At 37.8% G+C, this 26,910-nt stretch overlaps 1 protein-coding gene across 8 annotated transcripts in view; it reads right to left on the reverse strand.

Moving 5' to 3' along the window:
- LOC125465891 (zinc finger RNA-binding protein-like) overlaps nucleotides 1–26,910 on the reverse strand; it is a 71,306-nt gene that overhangs the window by 37,684 nt on the left and 6,712 nt on the right. For 2 of the 8 annotated variants that reach the window (XM_048559847.2, XM_048559851.2), the window contains exons 3-7: nucleotides 12,399–12,654; nucleotides 7,671–7,748; nucleotides 6,363–6,486; nucleotides 3,802–4,038; nucleotides 2,199–2,446 (exon numbers count right to left, since the gene is read on the reverse strand). In XM_048559847.2, the coding sequence (XP_048415804.1) occupies nucleotides 2,199–2,446; nucleotides 3,802–4,038; nucleotides 6,363–6,486; nucleotides 7,671–7,748; nucleotides 12,399–12,654 (943 nt within the window). Of the gene's footprint in view, nucleotides 1–2,198; nucleotides 2,447–3,801; nucleotides 4,039–4,139; nucleotides 4,234–6,362; nucleotides 6,487–7,670; nucleotides 7,749–12,398; nucleotides 12,655–26,910 lie in introns of those variants that run through there. The other 6 variants (XM_048559849.2, XM_048559850.2, XM_048559853.2 and 3 more) reach the window with 6 other exon arrangements.

The following is a 26,910-nucleotide window of genomic DNA, read 5'->3' on the forward strand; positions in this document are numbered from 1 at the left end:
TCAGTGATGCCCTCATCCCACAAGTGAAAACAAAAAGCACATACCAAGCCCATGACTACAACCCCAGAAAGCCATAGCAATAGGTGAACGAGAACACCACCTCCACGTTTCCTCTCATTCTTTGACAATTCTGATTTTGACATCCTGTCAGATCAATATTCTGGAACATCCTACCGAACAACATTATGGATTTACCTTTAACACATTGTTTGTAATGGGTCCAGAGGAATGCCCTTTCCCAAGGCAACTTTGATTAGACATTAAATATCTGTCTTTCCAGCAGTACCTAAATCCCAATGATGAGGAAAATCTCTGTCGTATTCAGCTATATGGACCGTGCTGGTAAAAAGATCTATGCTGGCACACACTGAAGAATTCTCAAATGAGGCACAATACAGGTTGGGCTCCCTTGGTTATTTTTTTAGCACCAGGGAAGAGATAATGCAGGAGTATGAAAGTAGCTCAGTCTCCGCTCCATCATCAGAATTTAGCTGCTCCTACATGGATGAATGTCAGACAAGAGTACCTGATCTTGGTACAAAAGGTAACCATATTCAGTGCCAACATGAGTGAGCATTTTCACAATAGGAGAACTGGGTGTGGCATAAGCATGAGATGACATTTCTCTTTCGTATACTAGCAGATCTTGGTATGGACTTACGCAATGAATTTCCTATATGCAAAATCTAACATGCACTGAAATGATGTGTTTTACATAAAATCTTTTATGCAAAACAGACAGGCAGGATGCAGTGAGTGGAAGTCTTGCAGGAGTCTGCTCTGGGGCCTCACCTTTTCAAAATTCATGGTTGCTAAAATTTGAAGATTAATCCAAAATGGATAGGAAAGCCAAAATTGCAAATAGATATAGATAGGTTGTATGAATAGCAAAAAAATCTGGTAGATGGAGTGTAATACAGGAAAATGCAGAATTGTTCATTTTGGTATGAAGAATTAAAAAAAGTAAATCTTATCCTGAGATACATAAACAGCCTGGGAACGCTGGGACTTTATTCACTGCAACACAGACGGTTCAGGAGTGACCTTAGAGGTTTATAAAATCATGGGAGGCCTAGGTAAGGTGAATAGCAAAAGGTCTTTTCCCTAGGGTAAGGCAGTTCAAAACTAGGGGGCATATTTTTAAGGCAAGAGGAAAAAAAAAGACTTAAAGGACACCAGGGGCAACTTTTTATAAAAAAGTGCGGTTCATGTGTGCAGTGAACTGTCAGAGAAAGTGGTGATGCAGATACAGTTACATCTAAGAGATGTTTAGATAAGTTCATGAATGGGAAAGGTTTAGAGGGATATGGGCCAAGTGCAGACAGACAGGACTAGTTTAGTTTGGGAACATGGTCAGTCTGGACTGGTTGAGATGAAGGGTCTGTTTCCATGCTGTATGTTTATTAAACAGAGAACGACTGCAGAATTCTGAAGTGCAGAACAACTTCGGTATTCTGGATCAAGAGGCACAAAAGGTTAGCATGTAGGTACAGCATGAAAATCAATTAATGGTTTGCCACGCTCAGTTATGTAGGACATTGGTGAGAACACATCTTAAATGCAACTTTGATCTCCTTATTTAAGGAAGGATGCAACTGCTTCTGAAGTGGTTTGGGTGAGATTTACTAGATTAATACCTGGAATAAATGTTATCTCATAAGGATAGGGTGGATAGGCAAGGCTTATTTCTACTGTAGTTTACTTAATTGAAAAAATCTTGACAAGACATCATGGGAAGGATGTTCCCTTTTGTGGATCAGTCTAGAATGAGGAGGCACTTTTCTTTTTTTTGAAAAAGAGGCTGCACTTTGAAATCAGAGATAGCAATTTATTTCTCTCAGAAGTTTGTGCATCTTGGAACTTGTGCCTTAGAGGTGTTGGGGCATAAGATCATTAAATATTTCCAAGATGGGGCAGATAGATTCTTGTCAGCTGAGGGAAGCAAGGATCAAGAGCAGGCTGAACGTTCTATTTCTGCTCCTACTTTACATGCTCGTACATGATAGCAAAACAGTATTCAGCAAAGGAACAGCATTATTTTAAAAACAATGTTAAAATACAAATACATAAATCTTTGACAAGAAAGTCAGGCCTGTAGTTCTTAGAAATCCTAAACTTTCCATCACAGTTTGACAACTCTTTCTTGGCATATAAAAGCACAGTTGTGTAGAGAACAGACCTTCATCTGAATCAGTTACCTGCGGGCCAGCACAGCTAATTTTACAGACATCACAATAGTGTAGTTGAGGTTGTTTAGGCGGTGGCTTCGGTTTTTGCTGTTTGTTCTGGAAAGTTGTTTTTTTGATGAAAGTGCTTCCTGTATTGGTACTGGTTCCTGTTCCAGTCCCAGTGCTGGTCCAAGTAGTGGCTGAGGGCTTCTGTGGTTGTTGATAGTATGAAGTAGCAGCAGAGTACACAGCAGCTTCATATCCAGAGTAATTTGACCCTAGCATAAAGAAACACTTCAAAATGTGTATACTGGATACCATGTTTTAATGGCATTGAATAACTCGATAACACTTTTAACGTTGCAATAATGCTGCTGTTAGTTAATTTTGACTCCTCACAAAACATTACTTTATAGTCTAGACATGAAATGGAAGCTGGCAAATTGGGAGGATACAGTAAATTCAAACTAAAATCATACAAAAACTGGTGCGTGGTACTATGCTACTTCACATTAATGAACCTTCAGAGAGAATGCAGAAGATGTAACACCACCAACGTACTGGGAAAAGCTTGCCTCTTAAGAGTCCTTTGGACACTATCCTACGACCCATGTGAAAGCAACATAACAATTGTACATACAGTTAGCTTATAACACAGGGGGTGCAATTCTCAAGAGGATGCAGGATTAGAGGGACCTATTTGTATTTGTGTACACATCATTAAAGGTGGCAGGTCAGATGGAGATAGCAATTAATAAAGCATCGTGTACTCTCAGCTTTATTACAAGTGGAAAGAGTACAACAGCAAGGAAGTGGTGATGAATTTGTATAAGACACTTGCTAGATTTCAGCTGGAATATCGGTGTACAGTTGTGGGCGCTACACTATAGGAAAGATGTGAATGCATTGCAGAGTGTGCAGAAATGATTCAAAAGAATGGTTCCAGGAACTAAAATCGTCAGTCAGGAGGTTGGACAAAGAAACTGGAATTGTTCTCTTTGGAAAGAGGAAGGCTGAGAGGATACATAACAGAAGTCTTCAAAATAGTGAGCAGGCTGGATAGAGAAATAGGATGAAGCTGTTCCCACTGGCAAAAGCAAAAAGAACAAGAGGGAGAACAGATTTAAAGAGATGTGGAAAAGAAGCAAGAGTGATATGAGAAAGAACGGTTTCACACTGAGTATTTGGCATATGGAATCTTCTGCCTGGAAATGCGATGGAGGCAGATTCAAACTGAGACATTTCAGGATGGAACTGGATGATTATTTGGACAGAAATGTTATTTCAGGATGTGGAAAAGGCAGGAGATTGCGCCTGCACAGGTTCAGTTAGCTAGAGCCAAGGACTGGCTTCCTTCTGCGCCGAAACAATTCCGTGATAGTGCAAGAGTGAGGAGACACAAGTTTTGATGATAACAGAAGCCAAAACAGGAATAAAGAGAAAAACCAAAGAAATAACACACTTAAAGAATAGCATGTAAAGAGCTAATGGATATAAAGTCAAGTGAAAAATATGAAAACCTAGCCATGTAAAAGTGGCATATGGAATTTGGTGAAAAATTCTCAGCTTCAGAGGCAGGTCAATTACAATACCAAAACAATAAAGTACAAGTCAAAAATGTAGGATTACTTACCTGAATAACTGACTGGTGTTGTATTGTACGTGGGTGTCTGTGTATACGATACAGCAGCTGTGGCTACTGCTGCAGTAGGTTGTGCAGTTGGTTGTACTGTTGTTACCACCGGATACACTGTAAAGCTGGTTGTAACCGGGATTGGAGTGGATACAGGTTTTATTGCAGTAACTTGTCTTGACTGTTGAGACTGCGTATATGGTGTTCCAGACTGGCTGAAACTGGTTTTAGGAGCTACTGAAAAACAACAAAAAAAGCAAAACGTAATCTGTCTTTGTGCAATTTGACTACGACTACATAATACTGCAGTTCTAATTCCAGCTTTGACATTCTTTTACCTGAAAAGGCTTGCTTGAATCGAAACAATTTCTTAGCCCCAAACCAGACATGATTGCACATTCAAAAGCAAACACTGTGGCTGCTGAAAATCTGAAATAAAGACAAAAACTGCTGGAAATACTCAGGTCAGGCAGCAACTGTGGAGAGAAACAGATTCAACATTTCATATTGTTCACCTTTCATCAAATGCTGCTGGACAACTGAGTATTTTCAGCAATTTACATACCTACTTATTTGTCTTCCTCAATTTCTATCAAAACAAAACTTGAATGTGTAAAAACTTTTACATCTTTGAATAAGGATATCAATTGTTCATCTTCAATAGCATCTATTTTTCCTACATTTTAAAAGGACATTCCATTCTAGATTTCCAGTTGGGTTACAGAGTACAGTAGAGGCTTGAGAATAGTGTGTACAACTGGTGGCTGGCTTATCCTTTTAAAGCCAGAGATCTTAGTAGGCTACTCAAGGAAACAGTAGTTTCTTAGACACAAAGGAATAGTCTGTTCCACCCCTCAATTAGGTCAAATGCTTGTGATCCATATCCCTTGACATCTTATATAAAAATCCAGCAATCTCAGTCTATAAAGTTCTAATTGGCATAACTTTCTAAGAGAAAGAAAGTTTCAAATCTAAAAAACTGCTAGGGAAGAATACACTGTTTCATTCTTAAGTAGCCTACTCTCATTTTAAAATTGTCATTTTATCCTGGATTTGCCCACCACTAAAATATCCACAGTATAAAATCCCATTATTGTTTTGAATAAATCAACTCCCTCAACCCTCTAAACTCAAAAGCAATAAAGAGAAGCGAATGTAACCACTACTGATTTAAATCCTTTAAGCCAAGTTAACATTCTGGTGAGCCAAAACTGGAATTCCAGCAAAAAAAAACTTGAAAAGGAGGAACATTGGTTTTTAGTGATCTGTGGTCATGACACCTAAATTCTTTTGCTCATTCACAAATATTCATTTTTCACAATTTAAAAATTTATTGAATTTATAAAGATTTGTATTGGATTCTAAATGGATGTCTGAACTTAGAAATCATGAATAAATTCAGGATGCAGGTTAAACTGGCTTTTTAGAAAGGTTTTGGTATCTGTTCTAAATTTCAATGTCTGAAGTGTGACCAGTAGTACATAAATCTTCCAAAATGCTGCTCATTTTAGTTAGAAAGAATGCTGTTTCCAAGAGAAATTAAACCGTCCATTATCAAAAATTCTTTCATGGAATGCAGATTGCAGTCTAGGTCAGCAATAATGCTCAGGTGGTGGCATTCCACTATTTGTGATGCCTTGGTCCTTCGATATAGTGACCATGGCTTTGGAAGGTGAATTGTGATGAATCTCTGCAGGGCATTTTGGAGCTGGTACACACTGTTGCTACTAAGCATCAGTGAAGGCTTTTCTTCCTTTCTCCTCTGCTAAATATCTCCCATCCCGCTTTGAAGGCTACAAAACCTAATCACTTATTTATTATTACTTTTATTCTGTCTTGTGGCTCTGTAAAATTTTTTTGTTTGAAGTATTATAATATTTTTAGCACGACATTTCAAGTGCTCTGGTTCAGAAAGCCAATATCAGCAATTACCATAGCAATTCTTGACCTTTTAAAAATGTCAACTGCCAATTCAGAAGTTACAGGTTTCAATTTTATAAAATAGAAAACAGATGTAGTTTTGCACATTTTAGTTTGCTTACCTTCCACATACACTGACTCAGTCATTAGCGGATCTGACATCTGCATGGCTTTTTCATATCAAATACAAAATTCAGAAAAATCAAATCCCAACTTTTTTGGGCTTACCTTCCCAAGTCACAGTTCTTAAATGTGTAATGTGGAGTCATATCTCAATACCTCCTTACAGTAGTTATTATTTGCATTGCGTGAAGGAAGCAACATTCACAGGCTCGGATTGTGTCCAAGTTTAAATCTTATTCTCATCCAAAAATACTGTGAACACCAGGAGTCAATGTTTTGTGATCAGAATCAAAACATTGGCTGCCTCCCAGGTTTTGGAGGAATTAGGTCATTTTGGAGTCTCTATTACCTTCCTGCTGTGATCAGCTATCTCAGCCAGGCCAGAACTGAAAATGGTATCTTGCCAGACTTCCTGGGCCACCTACTCCCTGATTTAGCTTCCTGTTGGTTTAGTTGGCTAAGTTCTGATCTATTATTCAACCCTCAGCATAAACAAATTCAGAAAATACTTCACTCACTTGTCTGGTAGTAAGAATCTGTGGCTGTGTGCTGAGGTTGAGCAGCAGCTGAGACAGGTTGTTGATAGTACTGTTTATCGTAACTCGGCGTTGCTGCTGTGGAACGTGTGTAACTGTAACTGTCCTACATTACAGACAAGGAAAATATATTAATGGCTGCAACACAAAACTGCTAAAATATAAACATATAAAGCTACCCTCCACCAAAAAGACGTATCTTGCTAGTCAGCAGGAGCTGTTGCTTTCTTGAAAATACCATTAATGCTCAGCACTAACCTCAATAAGTCCGGTATGCTGGATAAGTGTCCAGCACATGCATCATTTGTATGCACTTACTCACTGATGGTAGGGTTAGGCTATGGCTCTCAAAAGAACTGACAACTTACAGCACAACTCTAACCTGTTGGGCTATGATACAATCAATCAGGGGGTGGGGAGGGGTAATTCCATATCCCCACAATGCTTCTAACTTAACTTAGAGCAATAGTGCAAGCAGGCCACATCTCCAATTATTGCAGTTTAGGATTTTTATGCCACTTATGAACCAAACCAACATGACAGTGTCATCACTCTGATGTAATGGCAATTTCAAAAATGTAGTAACTTCTGTTTGAACTGTAGTAGGGAATGGCTTAGTATAATTAAAAGTATTGTTCTTCCAACAGTGACTAACAGATGATTTTGAGCCAAATAATAGAAACATGAGGTAATGGTAATTGAAGGTACATTATTAGTTCATTTGTGACAAGGATCATGGGATTCTGAATTAAGAGCATCACAATGTAAAGGTTGTGGGTTGTATGAACTGTTCATATCCTACACTAGATATGCTGTGTTAAAAGGTAGAGACTTGCTGGTGAAATAGGTTCATTTGAAATATAAAAATGCTAGACAAGTTTACAGCCACAAAATAGCACCTGAAAGTTATATTTTTTAAAAATCAGACAAGTACAAAATGCACACTTGCCAGGCATAACTTTCATACCATTCGTGACCTGGGCCAGCAGAGGCAACTACCAGCTTTACCGCTGATTACTTAGATGATCAGGGTCACCACTGGCATCATAAAACCATAGACTGCAAAGGCCAGCTGTGTACCTTTTATCCACTTTACAAACATACAATCCTCTATTAAAACAGTAAAAATACTTTTGTAAATGAATAATTCTTAAATGTTATTGGCTACAAAATTTATAGTTGTTAAGTTTTTAAAACTGTATTAAAAAGGAGATACGCGATGTTCTGAGCTGACAGTTTAGCAGCTATCTACCTTACATACAAAGTTAATTAAGCTTTCTCCACAAGCACCTTAGATGAACCATAGATCAAGTCTGTCATCCAACCCCACTCTGTCTTGTCCGAATTTCCTCCTTGTGCGTAGTACTGCTGCAGAAAGAAACTTTGTGATTCATTATGGCAAAATCAATGCCAATATATAAAATATATATAACGATATCAATACACACATGTAGTTTAGTAAATGTCTTGACGTGGAAAAGAGCTTTTTATTTTATTTTTTAAAAAAAGGATTAGTTTGGTGCTATAGAAAATTATACTGTGGCTTCTCTCAGAAAAATTGAAATTCATGGCAAATGAAGGTTGTATAACAATTAGATAAAATAAATACTTGTTCAGAGTAATCAGATCATGGTTGTAGCTTACAACGATCTAACATCCGATTTAGTATGCTGCTGAGGGTTTGAGCAAATTGCAAGTCGCAAATCATTATTCACACAATTCTTTTGAACAAAACCAGTCTTAAATTTTAGTTTAACAAAGCTTCTAAACCTCAATGCGGTGAAATACACCAAGATTCAAAGGGTTTTTTGTACATAAGATTATTCATCTCTACTGGAGTTTGATAACCCATTTAATAATCAACCAATTATGAAAGAGAATACAATGACAACGTAACTCAAATGGAAATCTTCTAATTTACCATAACATGTTATCTTAAACCAGACCTCACGACTTTGCAATACTATTGTAATATTCAAATCAAATAGACTAAAGACATGAAAAATGGGTTTTATTCCCATCTTCTTTTATATAACCAGCAGCCCATTACAGTTTCAGAACACGCTTATGTGGATGATCACTGATTTAAAAGTGACTACAGTAATTTAACTTTAAGATGGGATTTTGAATCAGAATGTGTGTATATGTATGGTCAGAGAGCGATTGCACTTACACACTCCATGTTTCCAAGTTATCTGTTCTAACAAATGCAAATCACATTTAATTAATATTAAATGTGTTTAAAATAACATGTCTATTTTTCAGTTCATCATTGAGAGGTATGTTAGTGCTGGGAATGGAACACTCAGACTAGGCAATCAGCAACAAAATGAAGAATTCCTCAAAATATCTCAGCTCAACCTTTGAAGGGACCCTTACAATGCAGCACTGTCACTGGAATAGATAAGCATGTGATAATGCCGTGGCTGTGAGAACACCTCTTGGTACTGAATTCTGAAGTTGATTGGTACTGCATTTAAAAAAAAGCAGTCAAGAGCTCCCAAGAGACCAGAATGCTAAATAACTACAGAAACAGTTTACAGCAAGATGGTAGATTCAACTGTAATCAAAATAAACTAGAAGTGCAGGAGAAAAATAAAACGAATTCATGGAATTTACCATAATTTTTGAAAATACAGAAAAAGAGGATATACATGTTAACAATTTTTAAAATGAATACAACTAAAAATCCATACACTTTAGTCATGAAAACAAAAAACAGTAAATACTAGCCCCCTTCACTCAAATATTACTAAAAATGACACAAAAACATTCAACTCGAGTTCCTATTAGATCAATGAGTAATGTGTTGCCACGCAAAGTCTGATCCTTGTTTGCCCTTTACTGACTAACAAGGCCCAACACCAAATGTGCAGGTACATACATGAATTGCTGCTTGCATGAGATAACAGAAGACTGTTGCTATCTGTGGAACTGCACTCAGGCACAGATCACCATTTTTGTCAAGGAAAAGGAGACAGGGAGAAAAGAAATCTTTAACAAGAAACGACATTACACATTTACCAATATGTAGAATTATTGGTTGAGGTTGAATTTGAGACAGATCACTGCAGAACAGTGTGGAATGAGATCTGATGTCTTTTAAAAATACTGCATTCAAGTAGGTTTATCACAGCCTTTCCCAAGTAATTCCAAAAAAATTTACATCCATCAGTAGTTCCAAAACTGATCTGGAAAGAGTTCAGCAGAGAAATTACTCCGGCTGACATGATCTGATTTTGCAACAGGACAAGAAGTGGTGCAAAGTCAGAATTACCTTCACTTTAAAAGACACTTGCCCTCCTGCATTAAATTTCTTCCTAAATTGGCCCCACCTCACAACCTACCCACCTATAAAGCATACACCAGATTAAGAAGTTTGACGTTTTATCAATTCAAACGTGCAATCATTCCTGAACTTCATTATACCTAACTACAGATTTTTACTCAAGAGCCTCAAAAAAAATAGCCATAACTGTAGAATTTCATATCAAGTGTATGGTGGCAAGACAACTCCAGTTAGAGTTTGAACATATAAGCTGCAACTTCACAATGGAATACACCAGTTAAAGGCAATATTCAAAAAAAGTGATGCATATGGAATTCAGCAGTTAATTAAAAACTACGCATATCAAGCCAAACTTAGTTTAGTCTTGTGTCTCACAAGGGGATAGTGATAGCCCAGTGTTATTATCACTGGGCTATTAATCCAGAGACCCAGGGTAATATTCTGAAAACCTGGGTTTGAATCCCGCCATGGCAGATGGTGGAATTTGAATTCAATAATGATCAGGAATTAAGAGTCTAATAATGACTATGACACCAGGGCTGATTGTCAAGAAAAACCCAACTGTTGACCAATGTCCTTCAGGGAAGAAAATCTGCCATCCGTACCTGGTCTGGTTTACATGCGACTCCAGAACCACAGCTATGTGGTTGACTCTTAACTGCCCTCTGGGCAGTTAGGGATGGGCAATAAATGCTGGTCCAGCCAGCAATGCCCACATCCCCATGAATGAATTAAAAAAAAACAATTTTGAGCAACTTTGAATCAACCCCATAGCCATTCATATTGGGCAAATAGTTCCTTAAATTCCTGAATCACCCACATAGTCCTAAATTAAAAAGCACATAAAAATTATACTTATTTAGCATTATTACGTTTTCAATATCTGTGCATTAATTCCAGTATTTCTGTACTGCCGACTTTTTTCCCCCCTTAATAGTCTCCAAGCACATACAGCTTAAAACAAAAGCAGACATAATGCAAATGTAAAAGAAAATTTAAACACAATATGTTACTTAACTGGTTATTGGGAAATTGAAACTGAGCACACTGCCTTCCAAAACAAAAGTGAAGCACATAATCTAAGGACGCAATATTCTACCACAGATATATTTTTTGGGGGAAGAAGTAATTTCAGTTTTATAGGAAGAAGAACTGCCATTGACAAAAATCAAAATGGGCAGCATATTAGATATGCAACTCAGGCCCATTACAGTTGCCAATATCACCCAATTGTCAGTCTTAAGATATTTAGGGAAATGAAATATTGTTTCCAGAATTAAAACCAGACTTTGAAAGGCTCCCATTCCATAGATACAACTGCTGGCAAGAATTGTTAACAGTTTCACGAATCAATCTAAAAGAAATGTCATGTTTGTCAGTAAGGTGCATTGCTCCAACTGAAAAAATGTACTTTTGTTGTAATTTTGAAATTTACTCCTGCCTCAATTAAGTGGAAAAAGTACCTAGACCACCTCCAGTTAGAGCAATATTCTACATTAACCAATTATACTGTGGCGTTAAGAAAAGACTATTTTAATAATGTGAAATAAAGCAACCATTTACAGATCCATATTCTTTTGGGAACAAGGAAAGAACACTCTGGATGTACATTCTGGTTTGCACATTATGGCTATCCTACAAGTTTGATTTCCGGAGTTACCCAACATGGAATTAGAAACTTTTATGATTTCAACAATTACCGTCTCCTTTCAGAGGTAATTGCCAAGCAAAATTCCTTGTCAATTTGCTCATTACATCAGATGTCAAATGTACCAACGTAAAGACACTTTGACACCAGTGCAGAGCTCCCTACACAAATGTTGCAAGGGCAATGCATACTTGCCACCTGATAAAACAGAAAGGACAACTTGAAATATGAATATTGAGGATTTTAATTCATTCAGCAGTTTGATGCATGAAATGCTTCAAAAATGCAATGACAGAGAAAACAATCCACAAATAAATCTTACAAAGTCATTATATTGAGAATGACGAGACAAACCTGCCCCTAATAGTTTTAGCAGACTTGAGTAAGCCATTCATTCTCTTGAACACTGGCAATCTATATCTCAATTCCATGTGACACTTTTACATAACTGGTATTAATTGACTTGGTGATTTTGAAATTTCCAACTGATTCAATATCTACAAAATGTAGAGGTGAGTCCAGACTTCCAATACACTATAACAAATTCATATCTGATTTCAAATTCACTGACCTCGGCCTAATGTTATGACTGTAAGTGGAAAAAGTCCTCACTGGCTCACTGTTCACAAATGCTACGGCATTCTAAGTAACTACTTTCCCCAAAGCAAAGTAACCACCAACACCTACAATTATTAGATCTCTATGCCAGGAACCAAATAAACAACCTTTATTTCCTACTTGCAGCCAGATTCCATTATATGATTTAGAAGATTCACAAATTCATCAATAGCATTTACTCACGCAGCACAAATTTTTGCAGGTATTTTAGTGGATGGCAAAACGGATTATTCATTTGTAAAACCCACCTTAATGTATGCAAGCTACCTGGTTTCATCTCATCTTTGAAACAGTCAAAGTAAAACCAGACTTACTGTGACACAGGTGAGACAGATGAGCATTTCCCATTACAGCATTAAACAGAATATAATTTTGTACCACCTCCTAAACACAAGTATTATTTCATGAGGTGCCATTAGTAAAACTGATGTTTTTCTGGAGCAGGAAATGCTATATAGGTTACCTGATAATTTTGTGTTGTCGCCGGTGTCGGTTGAGGTGTAGTTTCTGGTGGTCTTTGCCCATAGTTGTAATCTGTCACAGAATGCACAGCTGGATAGCTTCCATAAGCTGCTGAGGTCACTGGTCTCACTGCTTGTGTAGCAGGCACAGGAGCATATGCTGCAGTGACTGCATGGGCTGTCGGTGGAGCTTGCTGTACAGTGTAACTGGCTGGCGTGGATGGATGTGAATATGCAATGCCAGCAGCAGGCTGTGCACTAAAAGAACAAATCAGCGTAAATCAGTTAGTCTAGAGGGAAAATATTTGGCAATTGGAGCATTTTTTCCATTAATATCTACAAAATTAACAAGAACATTCTCTAAAACAAACTTTACAAATTTACCTTAACTGGGACCAGGGGCCCCTCAAGTTCTAATGACTTTGCACAATGCAGTTTTACTGGGCCTTAGGTCTTACTCGCTAATTTTACGTGCTCAAGCTTTGTGGTTCTGCAAGTTTGGAAACAAGCAGGCAAATACTCAACAAGATTACCATACAGAAACTGATGCATTATTATATCTTGCCTGCAAATTTGTTTGGTACCTATTATCAATTCCACACACACAAAAGTCTTGGAAAACTCTAATATATGGTTTATTTATATTTTTTCGCCCCTTAAAGTATTTAACTTTATATAAGTCTGCACTGAATTACATGTCCAATATATCTAACCACTCTCCTATTCAGGTTACGTTCTCTTCCAACGCTTGGGTCAGTGGCACAATTCTCATGAGTCAGAACATTGCAAATTCAAGTCCTACTCACATGTTTTGAGAACATAATTTAGTTTAACGCTTAAGTGAAGCACCAATGAAGTGCTGTCACATTCAAGTTCTCATGCTTTCAACAAGACATTAGAACATTTAACCAACTTATTCAGGTTGACATACTAGATTCCAGTGTGCTGAAAGAAAAATTAAGAAACTACCATGGTGTCCTGGCCAACATTCTTCCCTCAGCCAACATCAAACCAGGTTGTCTGGCAAGTTTTCTGATATATTTATGGAAAAATGTATTGCACACAAATTGGTTATCCTACCTGTTGAAATGGAACAGTGACTAGAATTCTGAATTAAATAAATTAGATTTAAAAACTTTTGCGGAAAAAGGGCCACTTGAATGCAAACTTCTTTTTGGCGTATTTGGAACAGTAGCCACAGATTCAAATCATAAAAAGTTGATGGAGTAAATAGGGGCCAACCTTTCTCAGTGGCAGAAGGGCCAGTAACTGAGAACACAGATTGAAGACAAGTGGTGAAAGAATCAAGCCTTTCACTTCACAAATTTAGGGGACTTTCAGCTTTTGTTGAAGTTATTAATGTAGGTTGCAAATAGCTGGCTTCCCACCACTGACTGTTGCTGCACTCTCCATCCACAGGCTAATTTGAAAGTACTCCTTTTATGCCTCCTTGCTTACTATTGCGAGGTTGGATAGCAAGTACTTGTGGATCGGAAGGCAGGACGTTAGAATTTCATGTCTGTAAACTGTTGGTGTTTGTGAAATGCTATGGGAAAAGCAGTGCATGGTCCCTTTACAAGATCATAGGCTTCTTCTATGCTTAGAGATTCAAAGAGGATGTCTGCGGGTTTGCAGATGCACAGATCACATGAATTGAAACATCTTCATCAAAAGGTTGCACTGTTTGCAGTCAAAACGGCATTTTACCAGGTTTAACAGAGACTCTTGGCAGTGTGGATGAGCAGGGGGATCTTACGGTTCATGTCCACAGTCCCCTGAAAGCTGCCACTCAGATGGATAGAGTTGTTAAGGACGCGTATGGTATATTAGCTTTCATTAATAGAGGGACTGAGTTCAAGAGCCGTGAAGTTATGCTCCAGCTATTCAAAAGCCTGGTTTGACCGCATCTGGAGTGTTGTGTCCAGTTCTGGTCGCCTCATTACAGGAAAGATGTCGAAGCATTGGAAAAGGTACAGAACAGATTTACCAGGAAGTTGCCTGGAATGGAGGGAAGGTCATACAAGGAAAGATTGAGTGTGTTAGGGTTTTTCTCATTAATGACGATGGATGAGAGGTGTACGAAATGATTAGAGGTACAGATAGAGTAGACAGCCAGAGACCTTTTCCTAGGGTGGAGGTAGCTATTGAGGAGGACATAGTTTTAAAGTGAGTGGAGGCAGATATAGGGGAGACGTCAGAGATAGGTTCTTTACTCAAGAGTGTGGTAGGGGCATGGAATGCATTGCCAGAGAGGGGAGTGGAGTCGGCCTCATTAGGGACATTTAAGTGGCTATTAGATAGGCATATGGATGATAGTGGTAGGTAGGGGTGGAAGTTAGATAGACCTTTATATTAGGGTAAAAGTTCAGCACAACATCATGGGCCAAAGGGCCTGTACTGTGCTGCACTGTTTCATTTTACCAAGACAATAGGTTTTCAAATTTAGCCAATTAATTTAAATCAGGCCTTCAGATACCAAAAACCAATTAAATTTAAATCTGATGGTTTTAAAAACATAGGGTGAATCTACTGTAAGAAAATGATGCCATCAAGAGTACAAAAGACCAAGGATGTTTGGAAAAAAATCAGGGGAACAGCCGATTGTTATCTGCCAAGAGAACCGCTCTCAGCTCTAAAAGAATGAATCAATGGCGCTCTCAGAATTCAATAAGCCTTAGAATAAGCTTCATCTAAATTAAAAGGAACCTGTGGCAAAAATAGTTAACGTTCCCAACAGAAGAGCTCACCGAGAAGGCGCCCAAACATTCCGGATGACGTAGCCTGACTGTAATTTTGAAGGACTAACTTTTTAAATCTTGTTTTATATAAATGGGACTTTTATTTATTGGAAGAGCAAATGATAAGAATCTTATTTATTCTGGAATAAACAGTAGCTCAAAGGAGTTTATTCAGGTTGTTAATAGTTTAGTTAATGTGTTCACTGTCAGAATTAGATAAATAAATTGTTGCTTGCTCTTAATGAAGTGCGTCAGGGATTTATTTTAGTTAACCACACTTTCATAACAGATTGGGGGCTCTCTTGATAGATTATAGAACGAGACATGCCTCTCTGGCTGCTTTGGTTTTAGCTATTAGAGTGTCGACCTCCACTTTATAACAATGGTCACATGTGCAATAATCATGGGGGACTTCAATATGCAGATGGGCTGGGAAAATCAGGTCGGCAGCAGTTGCCAAATAAAGCAAGTTGTGGAATGTCCAAGATTTTTTTAGTGCCAGCTTGTGGTTGAGCCCACTAGGGAATAGGCAATTCTGGATTTAGTGATACATAATGAGGCAGATTTGATCAAGCAACCTATGAAGGAACCCTGAAAAGGTAGCATCCATTATGTGACAGAATTCACCCTGCAGTTTGAGTAACACAATTGAGTCCAATGTTAGGGATGAGATCATGGAGCACTTGAAAGTGCATGGCAAAATAGAATGAATCAGTGTGGCTTAATCAAGGGCGGGTCATGCCTGCCAAATCTGTTAGAATTCTTTCAGAAGATAACATGCAAGTTAGACAAAGAGGAGCTACTGGGCGTGACTGGATTTCCAGAAGGCCTTTAGCAAGGTGCCACATAGGAGGCTGCTAAATAAGAGCCCACAGTTTTAGGGGCCAGGTGCTGGCATGGATTGAGCGCTGGAAGATTGGCAAAGTCAGAGAATGAGAATAAAGGGGTCTTTTTCAGAATGGAAACCTGAGACTAACAGTTTTGCAGGGATCAGCGCTGGCCCACATTATAAATTAAATGATCTGGAGGAAAGAACCGAGGGCATCATTGCTAAGTTCGCAGGTGAAAGAAAGATGTATGGATAGGATGCTCTTTGGAGTGTTGGTACAACTCAATGAGTCAAATAGCCGCTTTCCATTCTGTAGAGATTCTATGATTAGGAAGGGGATCAAAGATTAGTGGCAGAAGGATGGGGCTGAAAAATATATCAGCCACGATTGAACAGCGCAGGTTTGATGGGATAAATGGCCTAATTCTGCTCTTGTACCTTATTGTTTTATTAACTACTGTTATCTTGTCCATTAGCACTTTGGTGTGCCTCCTTATCCAATGCCTTTTGGAAATCAGGTTACATCTACTAGTTCTTTATTTGCTGTACTAGTTGTTACCTCAAAAACCCCTAGTGAATTTGTAAAGCATGATTTTCATAAAGTCATGTTGATTTAGGAAATCACAGTACGATTAGACAAATCACATCGTTAAAACTTCATTAATAATGGATGACTCCAATTTCTCTGACAAGTGTTACACTAGCCAAACCTAGATATTCCACCTCGCCCTATCTCCCTCTCTCTTTTCTTGAACAGTGGTACTACATTTGCTAACATCCAATCTGCTATGGCTATTATAGAATCTAGAGTATTTTCAAAATCATACTCAGTGCATCCACAACTTCTGCAATTCTCTTTTAGAATTCTAGGGCTCTGGCCATCCGTTGGTAGGAATTTGTTGAATTTTAGTTAATTACTTTTTACGCATTTAGAAAACCAATAAGAGCTTTTGCATGCTCCCAGCTAGTTTGCTCCCATTTTCTTTTCCTTCTCCAATCAACTTTTTGGTGGCCCTTTATTTGTTTCTAACACTCCTAATCCTCAGGCTTAATCCTAATCTTTGCAACTTTATTAGCCTCTTCTTTTAACCTGACATTATCCTCACCTGCTTGAGTAAGCCAGCAATGAGCAAGAAAGATCCAAAGTTTGTTTTTCAATTAAATGTATTTTTGTTCAATACTTTGAATCATGTTTGGAAATGTTTCCCACCTTTTATTTACATCCATACCTTTTGAAACTTATGTACCCAGTCAACCACTGTCAGCCTTTCCCACATACCCATGTAATTGGCATTAAATTTACAATTCTTGTTTGCGACATTGCATGGTCTACAACAAATAGACACTCTCTAAGACACAAAACCCTAACAAAAAAGGTGAATTACCACAGCCAACAAAACAAATTAAAGACTGCATTAGATCGAAGGAAGTGTATTAAAACATTGCTAGAAAATGTGTATGTTTAAAGATAACAAATTAGAATCAAAAGAGAAGACGAATGCAAGTTAGTGAGAGACATAAAATTAGACTATAACATCCTTTAAAACAGCATCCAGTTCACACGGCCACTTGTCAGTCCTTGCATGCTGTAATGCTCCAGCAAATCAGTGTAAACTGGAAGAACAACATATCTTCAGACTAGGCACTTTACAACCTTCTGGTCTTCATATTGAGTTCAACTCACTCCCATTTCTTGCCTTTCTTTTAGCTTTACTTGTTGCATTCTCTGTCACCATGTTCTTTCTCCCAACTCCAATGGGACCAATTGTTCGTTGCAGTTTGGCAGCTGGTGACACCATTGTTCGGCCATTCTCATATTCTGAATACTTAATCTGCGCTGTCAGTACCATTTCTCCCCTAGAACTCTACCTCCACACTATTGCCTAAATGCTGTCCTTTCCACACTTCACATCAGCTCTGAAGAAGAGTCATCTAGACTTGAAACGTTAGCTTGCGCACTCTCCGCGGATATTGTCTGACCTGCTGTGATTTCCAGCACTGTATTCACTATGAAAAGAAAAAAAATTGGCATGAGAAAATATGGACCCATTGTAGACACACACAGAAACATTTGAACTGGAGAACAGGGAAATGGAGGAATAATTAAGCAATTATTTTTGGCCGGCTTCACGAAGGAAGCTTCAGAAAATCTACCAGAATTACTAGGGTACCAAGGGACTTGTGAAAATGAAGAACTGATATAAATAAATCAATTCCGACTTGAAAAATTAATTGAATTCAAAATAGGAAAGTCTCCTGGACCAAATGAGCTATATCCCAGGGCTGAAAGAGGTGATTCTAGAGATGACAGATGAATTGGTGGTTATCTTTCAAAATGCTATAGATTGGGAAGGATTCCTAGATACTGAAAAGGAGCAACTGTAACGCCATTATCATTGATGGAGGGAGAGAGAAAATGGAGAACTACAAACAGGTTAGTTTCATGTCAGTAGTAAGGAAATGTTAGAATCTACTTTAAGGGCATGATAACTTGATACTTTGGACAGAATCAACATGGACTAATGAAATGGAAATCGCTACTGACAAAACTGTTGAGTTTTTTTGAGAACATTAGTCTTAGCATAGTTAAAGGAGCATTGGTGTAATCATATTTGCAGACAGGTAGAAGCTAACTACAGAAAGTTCATTTTGCATTTAACCCTAAATTACAAGTTATTTCAAGGTTGGTCAATTGCTTGGTGCTTTATTGTTGGTGCTTGGGGAAGTAATGATAATCTTTATTTTAGTATTATTGCATAATTTAGATGCCAGATCTGGAAAACTGAGTCTGAAAATCTTGGGCTACAATTTCAAAAGTGTAGTTGGACAAATCTTCACACTGGCAGTGTGACCCAAAATGGATACAGAATAACTAGAAAAACGGTTGGCAGATGTTGACCATACATCTTATACAGTCCAGAACAATCAGAGCAGTACTCTGTAACCCAACTGTACAGAGAAGGAATGATAGGGAAAAGGAATTTGGTTATTTGTAACATGCGAAGTACTGACTACATCCAGTCAACCTGTATTTTCAAAACTCTAAACACAATGTCCAATGTGAGATCTGATTCCATGATTGGACATAATCCTGAGTATGCTAAGAATTACACAGATACTCAATTTAAGATCATCAATTGGGCTTGCACTGCAAGAGTTGTGGGTATTGGATGTTGCATATATTAATACACATTTTTTTTGCAAATGGAAAGATAATGTACACACATTATGCCAGTTTCAAGTTAAATATGCAACAGCCATTCTCCAGTTCATTCTTCAGGGTAATACCTAACCAGAGTAAACCTGCCAACCTATCAGTAAATTCTTCTCAATTTACACTGGCATTCTTACAAACATCCTGATGAGCACAAAGTGAGAAACTTTGACAACAGGTGTCTTTTGTCAGCAAGAGAAGTTTTGTATTACTAAATGTCTGGCAATTGATTTTTAAACTACTTATTCAGACATTATGCAACATGTCTGGAGCAACGTGAATCTGGGCTTCAGGTCAAGAGGTAAGGACACTACCATTACACCACAAAAGTCTTAACGTCTATTTGTAAAATATTTTTTCAACCTGTTCAGAGGTGGTCTTATCTATCTCTGAAGCAGCTGCCACTTGAACCTGGGCCTCCTGGTCCAAAGGTAGAGATGTATCCACTGCACAGAGCCCTAACAAGTAATTTTTCCCAATCAAACCTATCTATTCCCTTTAATACCTTGAAAGCATTTATCAAATCACCTTATCCATCTAAATTTAAGGAAAATAGCTCTAGCTTGTTTAATCTCTCTGCATAACTTAGCTTTTTGGACGCTAGGCATTCATTCTACTAAACCCACACGATTTCGCAAATGACAATGTTTTTCTTAAGATATGGCACCCAGAACTGTTCAAAATACCTCCATTTGTAACCCACTCAATGTTTTGTATAGTTGAAACATGACTTCCATTTTTTTCTTGTTTTCCAGTTCTCCAAATATAAAGATCAACGTTCCATCAACCTTTTTAATTGTTTTCTGTGCTTGTTCAGATCTATCGGCTGGCAAGTCTCTCCCCGCTCCCCAGACATCCACTGTGCTTTTTCACCATTTGCTAAGTATCCAGTCAATTCTTTCTTTAAAGACAAATTCATGTGCCATAGTTTTACCCATTCACTCAACCTATCAATGTCTCTGAAACAGTGTGTGTCTTTCTACAGTACTATATATGTAACTGAAATTTTGGATACTTGGCTTTCCAAGTCTAGGTTGTCAATAAACAATCAAGACCTCAGAAATCGAAGGAGGAAACCACATATTGCAAATTAAGAATATTTGTCAATTATTCTTACTTGGTCTCTTCCCACTCAGCCTAACTAAGAAAAAAATTGTCTACAATTCCATGAGCTACAACTTTAGACAATCTCTTATGCTGGATTTTATTCAATACATTCTCAAAGTCCACATAAATAACATTCATTGTTATTCATCTTCAAAAGAATTTAATCATTTTTCCATCAGGTATAACCTGTTTACAAATATGCACAATGTCTCTGATCAGCTGAAAAAAAAAGTGTAAAGTCACCCTATTCGTAATTATAGGTCATGGTAATTGCCTCAAAAGGCAACTCATAATAATTTTCCGGTCACCCTTCTCAAATTGGGAATGGTGCGTCATTCCCAATGTAAAAAGAAGGTTTATAAATTGAGACTGGGATCAACTTAGGATGCAAAACAAAAGAGGATCACGATGCTGATACTAAAACGGAAATGAAAACATATCATAAAAAATTTTTTAAAAAAAGGACTGCAAATGACCAGGAAATGGCAGATAAACAGGCACTTAGTATTCGTCTTCACAAAAGCAGATACAGAATATCTCCCTGGAATATGATACAACCATGGGATTTGTGTACCTGAAGAGAAAAATAAATTATTAATAGAAGTAATACTTGAAATGTTACCCGATTTGAGGGTTGATAAATTTCTTGGACCAGATGGGCTTTGCATCAGGGTAAAGGAAATCACCACAGAGGTAGTGCTTGCATTTGTGGTTATCTTTTAGAATTCCATGGAATTCTAGAAAGTTTGTGGTTATTGGAAGGTGGCAAATATAACCCCACTATTAAAGGAGGGAGGAAGGAGAGTGAAGAACAAAGGGCCTGGTAGTTTGACATCATCAGAAAAAAATATTTTAATCTAATATAAAAGATGTGGTAAATTGAACATTCAGAAAAGAATGTCAAAATTGGACAGCATCATAGAATCTCTATATTGAATAGGCCATTCAGCCCAAATGGTCCACACCACTCCTATGAAGAGCATCCCAACACGACCCATTCCCCTACCCTTACATTTCCCTTGTCTAACCCACCTAACCTAAATATCCCTGGGCACTATGGGCAATTTAGCATAGACAATCCACCTAGTCTGCACATCTTTGGACTGTGGGAGGAAACCGGAGCACCTGGAGGAAACCCACGCAGAAAAGGAGAGAATGTGCAAGCTCCACACAGGCAATTGCCCAAGGGTGGAATCAAACCCAGGTCCCTGGTGCTGTGAGGCAGCAGTGCTAACCACTGAGCCACTGCGTCGCCCATTAAAACTTGATTCTACTGGGATTAATGTGGATTTCTAAAAGGGAAATCCTGTTAGAGAAACTTGTAAATTTATGAGGATATTACATTGTCTAGAACAAAGGAGAACCAACGAATACCGTGTATTTGAATTTTGCAAAAATCTTTGGACTAAGGTCCTATACAGATTATGAAACACAAGTAGAGCAAATGTGATTAGGGGAATATACATATCATTACGGATTGAAAATTGACCATTAAAAAGCAGAGATTTAAGAATGAACAAACCATTCTCAATTTAGTGGCCTGCTACCAGCAGAGTATTGCAAGGATCGGTGACAAGTCCACAACTGCTCAATCTATGCAATTCATTTGTATGTGGAGATCAATGTTATATTTTCAAATCTGCTGAACTGTATAGGAATGAAAGTTATGAGGATGCAACAAGGATGGGACCTGAATATTGCAATGCTTGTGACATTTAACAAGCACAGGAAGCTAGGACAGGATAACAGGAGTGGCTCTGTTAATTAATGTTAATATTAGCACAACAGAAAGGGAGGGCCTAAATTCAGGAGGCCAGAACAGAAGTGGTTTGGGTCAAGATGAGGAATAATGAAGATAACAGGTTACTTGTGCAGTGTCTCTATCAGTAACCACATGGTAGGACGGGTATCAGGGAAGAAATGGAAGCTTGTCAGAGGGTACTGCAACTACCATAGAGGAATTAAATCAACATATTGACTGAAAATATCTGATGGGGAAAAAGTAGTCCAAATGAGGAATTCATTGAATGTTTTTCGAACAATTTCTAGATCAGCATTTTATAGAACCAACCACACAGCAGGCTATACTAGACCAACTAGGAGGAATTATAGACCACAGTCAATGTGGTCCCAAGAAGCAGCAACCCTAATATGATTTAAACTATGTAAAATTCAAAGGGAGAGAAATGACCAAGTCCAATTTTTAAATTTAAACAACAATTATGAGGACATGAGAGCAGAGCAAGCAAAAGTGAACTAGCAATTTAGGGTTGGGGCAGGTCAACAGGAAATTGAAACATTGGAGGGATAATCAAAGTACAAGATTCCTTCCAACAAATAAATATTTTAAGGAATGGGCCTGTCATCTGTAGTTAACAAAAAGTCAAATATGGTATCAAAGGCAAAAAAAAACCATACAAAGACAGGCAGCAGGACAGAACATTGAACAGAATTAAAAACAGCAAAAAATTACAAAAAGATTAATAAAGAGGGAAAAATCAGAAATTTAGTGTAGAAAAATGAGAGAAAATTGGCCAAAAATAGAAAAACAAATGAAAAGTTCTTTTTAAATATCTTAGAAAAAAATAAATTAAAGGGTGTGCTGGTCCTATGGAAAATGAATCTGGATAATACGTAATGGAAGATAAGATAACAAACAAATTAAACAGATATTTTGCACTGGCATTCACTAAACATGATATAATAACTTTAAATCAGGAATTGAAAAGGAGAGAACTCAAGAAAATTGCAATTACCAGGGAAGTAGCACTGAGAAAATTGTCAGAACTGAGAGTTGACAAATTCCCTGCGTCCTGACGGAGATCATCTCAGAGTCTTAAAAGTAGCTAGTAGGATAGTTGATACATTGGCCTTAATTTTTCAAAACTCTTAAATTTGGGGGAAGCTCCTTTAATGTAGAAAACAGCTACTGCAACTCCGTTATTTACAGAAAAGGGTGGAGGCAGATAGCAGGAAACTATAAGCCAGTTAAACACTTTTCACAGGGAAAATATTAGAAGCTATTATTAAAGACATTATAACAAGGCACTTGGATAAACTAAGGTAACTTGGGACAACCAACGTGGTTTTGTCAAAGGGAAATCATGTCTAACTCGTTTATTGGGGTTATTTGAAAAAAACTTTTGCTGCAATAAAGGGGAACCAGGGGATGTGTTGTACTTAGACACCTAGAAGGCACTTGATAAGGTACCACAAAGATAATTGTGGAAATTAAAAGTTTGTAGCGTTCAGGGTAACATATTAGCATGGATAGAAGTGTTGGCCGATTAACAAGAACAGTTTAGGAATAAATGAGTCTTTTTCAGGCTGGCAAGACATCACGAGGGACATGCCACAGGAGTTGGTGCTGGGTCCTCAACTCTTTACAATTTCTACATATGTTCTGAATGAAGGAACCAGATTTGATAGCTAAATTTACTGATGACAGAAAGGTAAGTGGAAAGTAAGTCATGAAGAGGACATAAGGACCCTACAGTGGCATTTGGATAGGTTAAGTGAGCAAAGATCTGACAAAAAAAGTATATTAAGTGTAAAAACACCCACTTTGGCAAAAAGAATTTTTAAAAAAAGCCCACTTTCTAAACAGTGAGAGGTTGCAGAAATATCTGGATGCCTTGGTGCATGCATCATAAAAGGTTAGTATGCAAGTACAACAAATAATCAGGAAAGCTAATAGCATGTTACATTTTAATGCAAGGGGACTTGAAAGTAAAAGTAGAAAGGTTTTGCTTCAATTATACAAGGCATTAGTGAAACTGGATGTGAGTACTATGTGCAGTATTCTAGAACCCAGGGACATAATCACAAAATAAGGGTCAGGCCATTTAAGGTTGAGATGAGGAGGGATTTCTTCTCTCAGATGGATCAATCTTTGAAATCCTCTAGCCCAGAAGGATGTAAAAACTCAACAATTGAACAGGTTCAAGACAAAAATCAATAGGTTTCTGGAGACTAATGACATGAAAAGTGAGATTAAGGGATTTGGAGAGGTGAGAGAAAATGGCATTGAGGAGCTGCTCTGCAATGATCTAGAATGGCAGGGCTGGTTCGAGAGGCTGATTGGCCTGCATTTGTTCCTATAAAAGAACTTGAACTAATTCAGAACTGCCTACAGCACTCCTACCCTAGTAATATTTGGTGGATCAAGCTCAAAATATTTCAACTTGGAACACAAGTTATTCATGTTATAGTCACCACCCCCGAATATTATTCACTTAATATCATAACTGTCTTAGAGAACAAAGAACAACTGAAGCAGAAACTGTAGGTTGACCCTATAATATTAAAAAACGTTTTGCCATTATTGCAAATTTCATTTTCACTCCCTTTACTCATTTCATCTGAATATAGCACTATGAAACTAAATGCACAAGAGGTCAGAAAATCATGGAGTAAAAAACTGCAACAAAAACAGAAGTTGCTGGAAGGTCAGCAGGTCTGGCAGCACACGAAGGAAAAAAAAATCAGTTAACCCTTTCAAAAGATCACCAGACCAGAAACATTGACTCTTTTTTTTCTCCACACAGGCTGCCAGGCCTGCTGAGTTTCCAGCAACTTCTGTTTTTGTTTCTGATTTATAGCATCCACAATTCTCTCAGTGGAAATTTGCAGATGCATTCAATGTTCCATTGTCACATTAAAAATAAAGCAATTGACAGTAATAATTAAAATAATATTAAAATAAGTGCAAACATGTCACCAATGCAAATGAACTATGAAAACATAAATGAAAAAAGTTGCGCAATTAAAAGAAAAAAATTGCCAGAGGTCAGTTCAATGCATCAGAAATCATCTATAGAGCCAAACTTCTTGAATGCTACTGGTACTGCATCTGTACAGGCAAATGGAGACCGCCCCACTGCATTCCTGACCTGTGTCACTTAGTGAAAAGGATTTCGGCTGTCAGGATGTGAATCACTCACCACATAATACACAGCTTCTAACCTGCTCTTGTGGCCGCTATATTCAGTTGACTGGTCAAGATTCATTTCTAGTAAATGGTGACACCACATAGATGGTCATTGCTTGACATGTGAATGACATATCTTATCATTCAGTGGCTCACGACTGAATTTTGCCCACGTCCTCCTTATGTGGGCACAGACTAGAACTAAACAATGATCAGTGAACAACTTCTAGCTTTACGAAGAACTCCCATAACAATATCTTGAGGCTGAGCTGAAGTTTCCAATCACAATCTTCTTTTGTACTAGGTCCGGGATTTCTTCTATAACGTGTTCTGGCAACGTGGGTTGGCAATAACAACTGACAAATAGGGCAACAGTATTTCTAAAATGCAAACTTTGTGTTGGCTATAACACGAATCCATTGAGTCCACTGGACTTGCTCTTTAAGAAAGTAATTGAAATTGTGCCACTTCACTATTCTTTCACTTCACCATTTCCCAACAACCTGCTTTCTGGTTTGAGAATTTATTCAGTTTATTTTTCTAAGTTGTTATTGAAGGGTTTTCTTTTACCTACAATACTCAAGCTGACACCTAACCATTGATTCAGAAAGTTTTAGGACAACTTCCTTGTTGTTGTAAATTATGCATCCATTTATGTTCATAGTTTAACACATCTGCCTTTCTCATTAAAAATTCACTGTCACATACTACAAGTTGCATTTATTTTCAGCAGCCACTTATCCGTCCCTGCTTATCTTTGACATCAAATACAAATCCTAACCTATCTCTTTGATCTCAGACAAAATAAATACAGAGCACACAATAGATGCAGGGAGCAAGACACATACACAAGCAGAATGAGCGACAGACACACACAAACACATGGAGCTCGAGTGTTCAGTATTATTTCTTGGTGTTCTGCCCCTATTCCTGTTTTTCCCCATAGGCCCGATTATCTCTATAGCGCAATCTTGTACAATATGATGTTACTCTAGAACACAACAACTGCGTTATAGCAAAACCCCCTATATGATTTTAAGCAGTTCACTCAATCACAGTAACTTCGGACTCTCTAGTGCCACACTTGTTAAAGGCTGCTTTGATTAGAAGGACAATCACTCTCACTTCACCTCGAATTCAAATCCTTTGTCCAAATATGGACAAAGATCATAATGCGAACTGGAGCAAAATGGGAACTTAAAATGAAGATTTACAAATAAGCTATTGTCCGTACTCACTCACTTGTCACTTCATAATTGAGAATAACCTGATGAAGCTGTAATTAGTCAGTTTAGAATTATTCTGCGTTTCATGGATAGGACATCCAAGGAATTTTCCATCTTGTCACTCAGATGAGTGTTGAACCTACACTGGAATAATTAGGTTGCCTCATTTAAGCACTGTGTGAGATTTTTTTCAAGAGTTCGTAGAATTTCCGTATCCAGCATACTTAGCTGTTTCAACATGAAGGTGTTCTCTAATAATTGCACAATTTTCAGCAGCATACGCAATATCTCAGACAAAGTATTCCATGTCTATATGCAACAAAACCTGGACAACATTCAGGTTAGGGATGATAACTGCTAAGTAACATTTGCGCCACATTTTGCAGGCAATCATTTATAACAAGAGAAAATCAAAACCTCAACATTCTGGGGGATAACATTGAACAGAACCTGAAATGGGCTAGCCATAT

The sequence above is a fragment of the Stegostoma tigrinum genome, chromosome 30 (assembly GCF_030684315.1).
Source record: "Stegostoma tigrinum isolate sSteTig4 chromosome 30, sSteTig4.hap1, whole genome shotgun sequence".
Classification (NCBI taxonomy): Eukaryota; Metazoa; Chordata; class Chondrichthyes; order Orectolobiformes; family Stegostomatidae; genus Stegostoma; species Stegostoma tigrinum.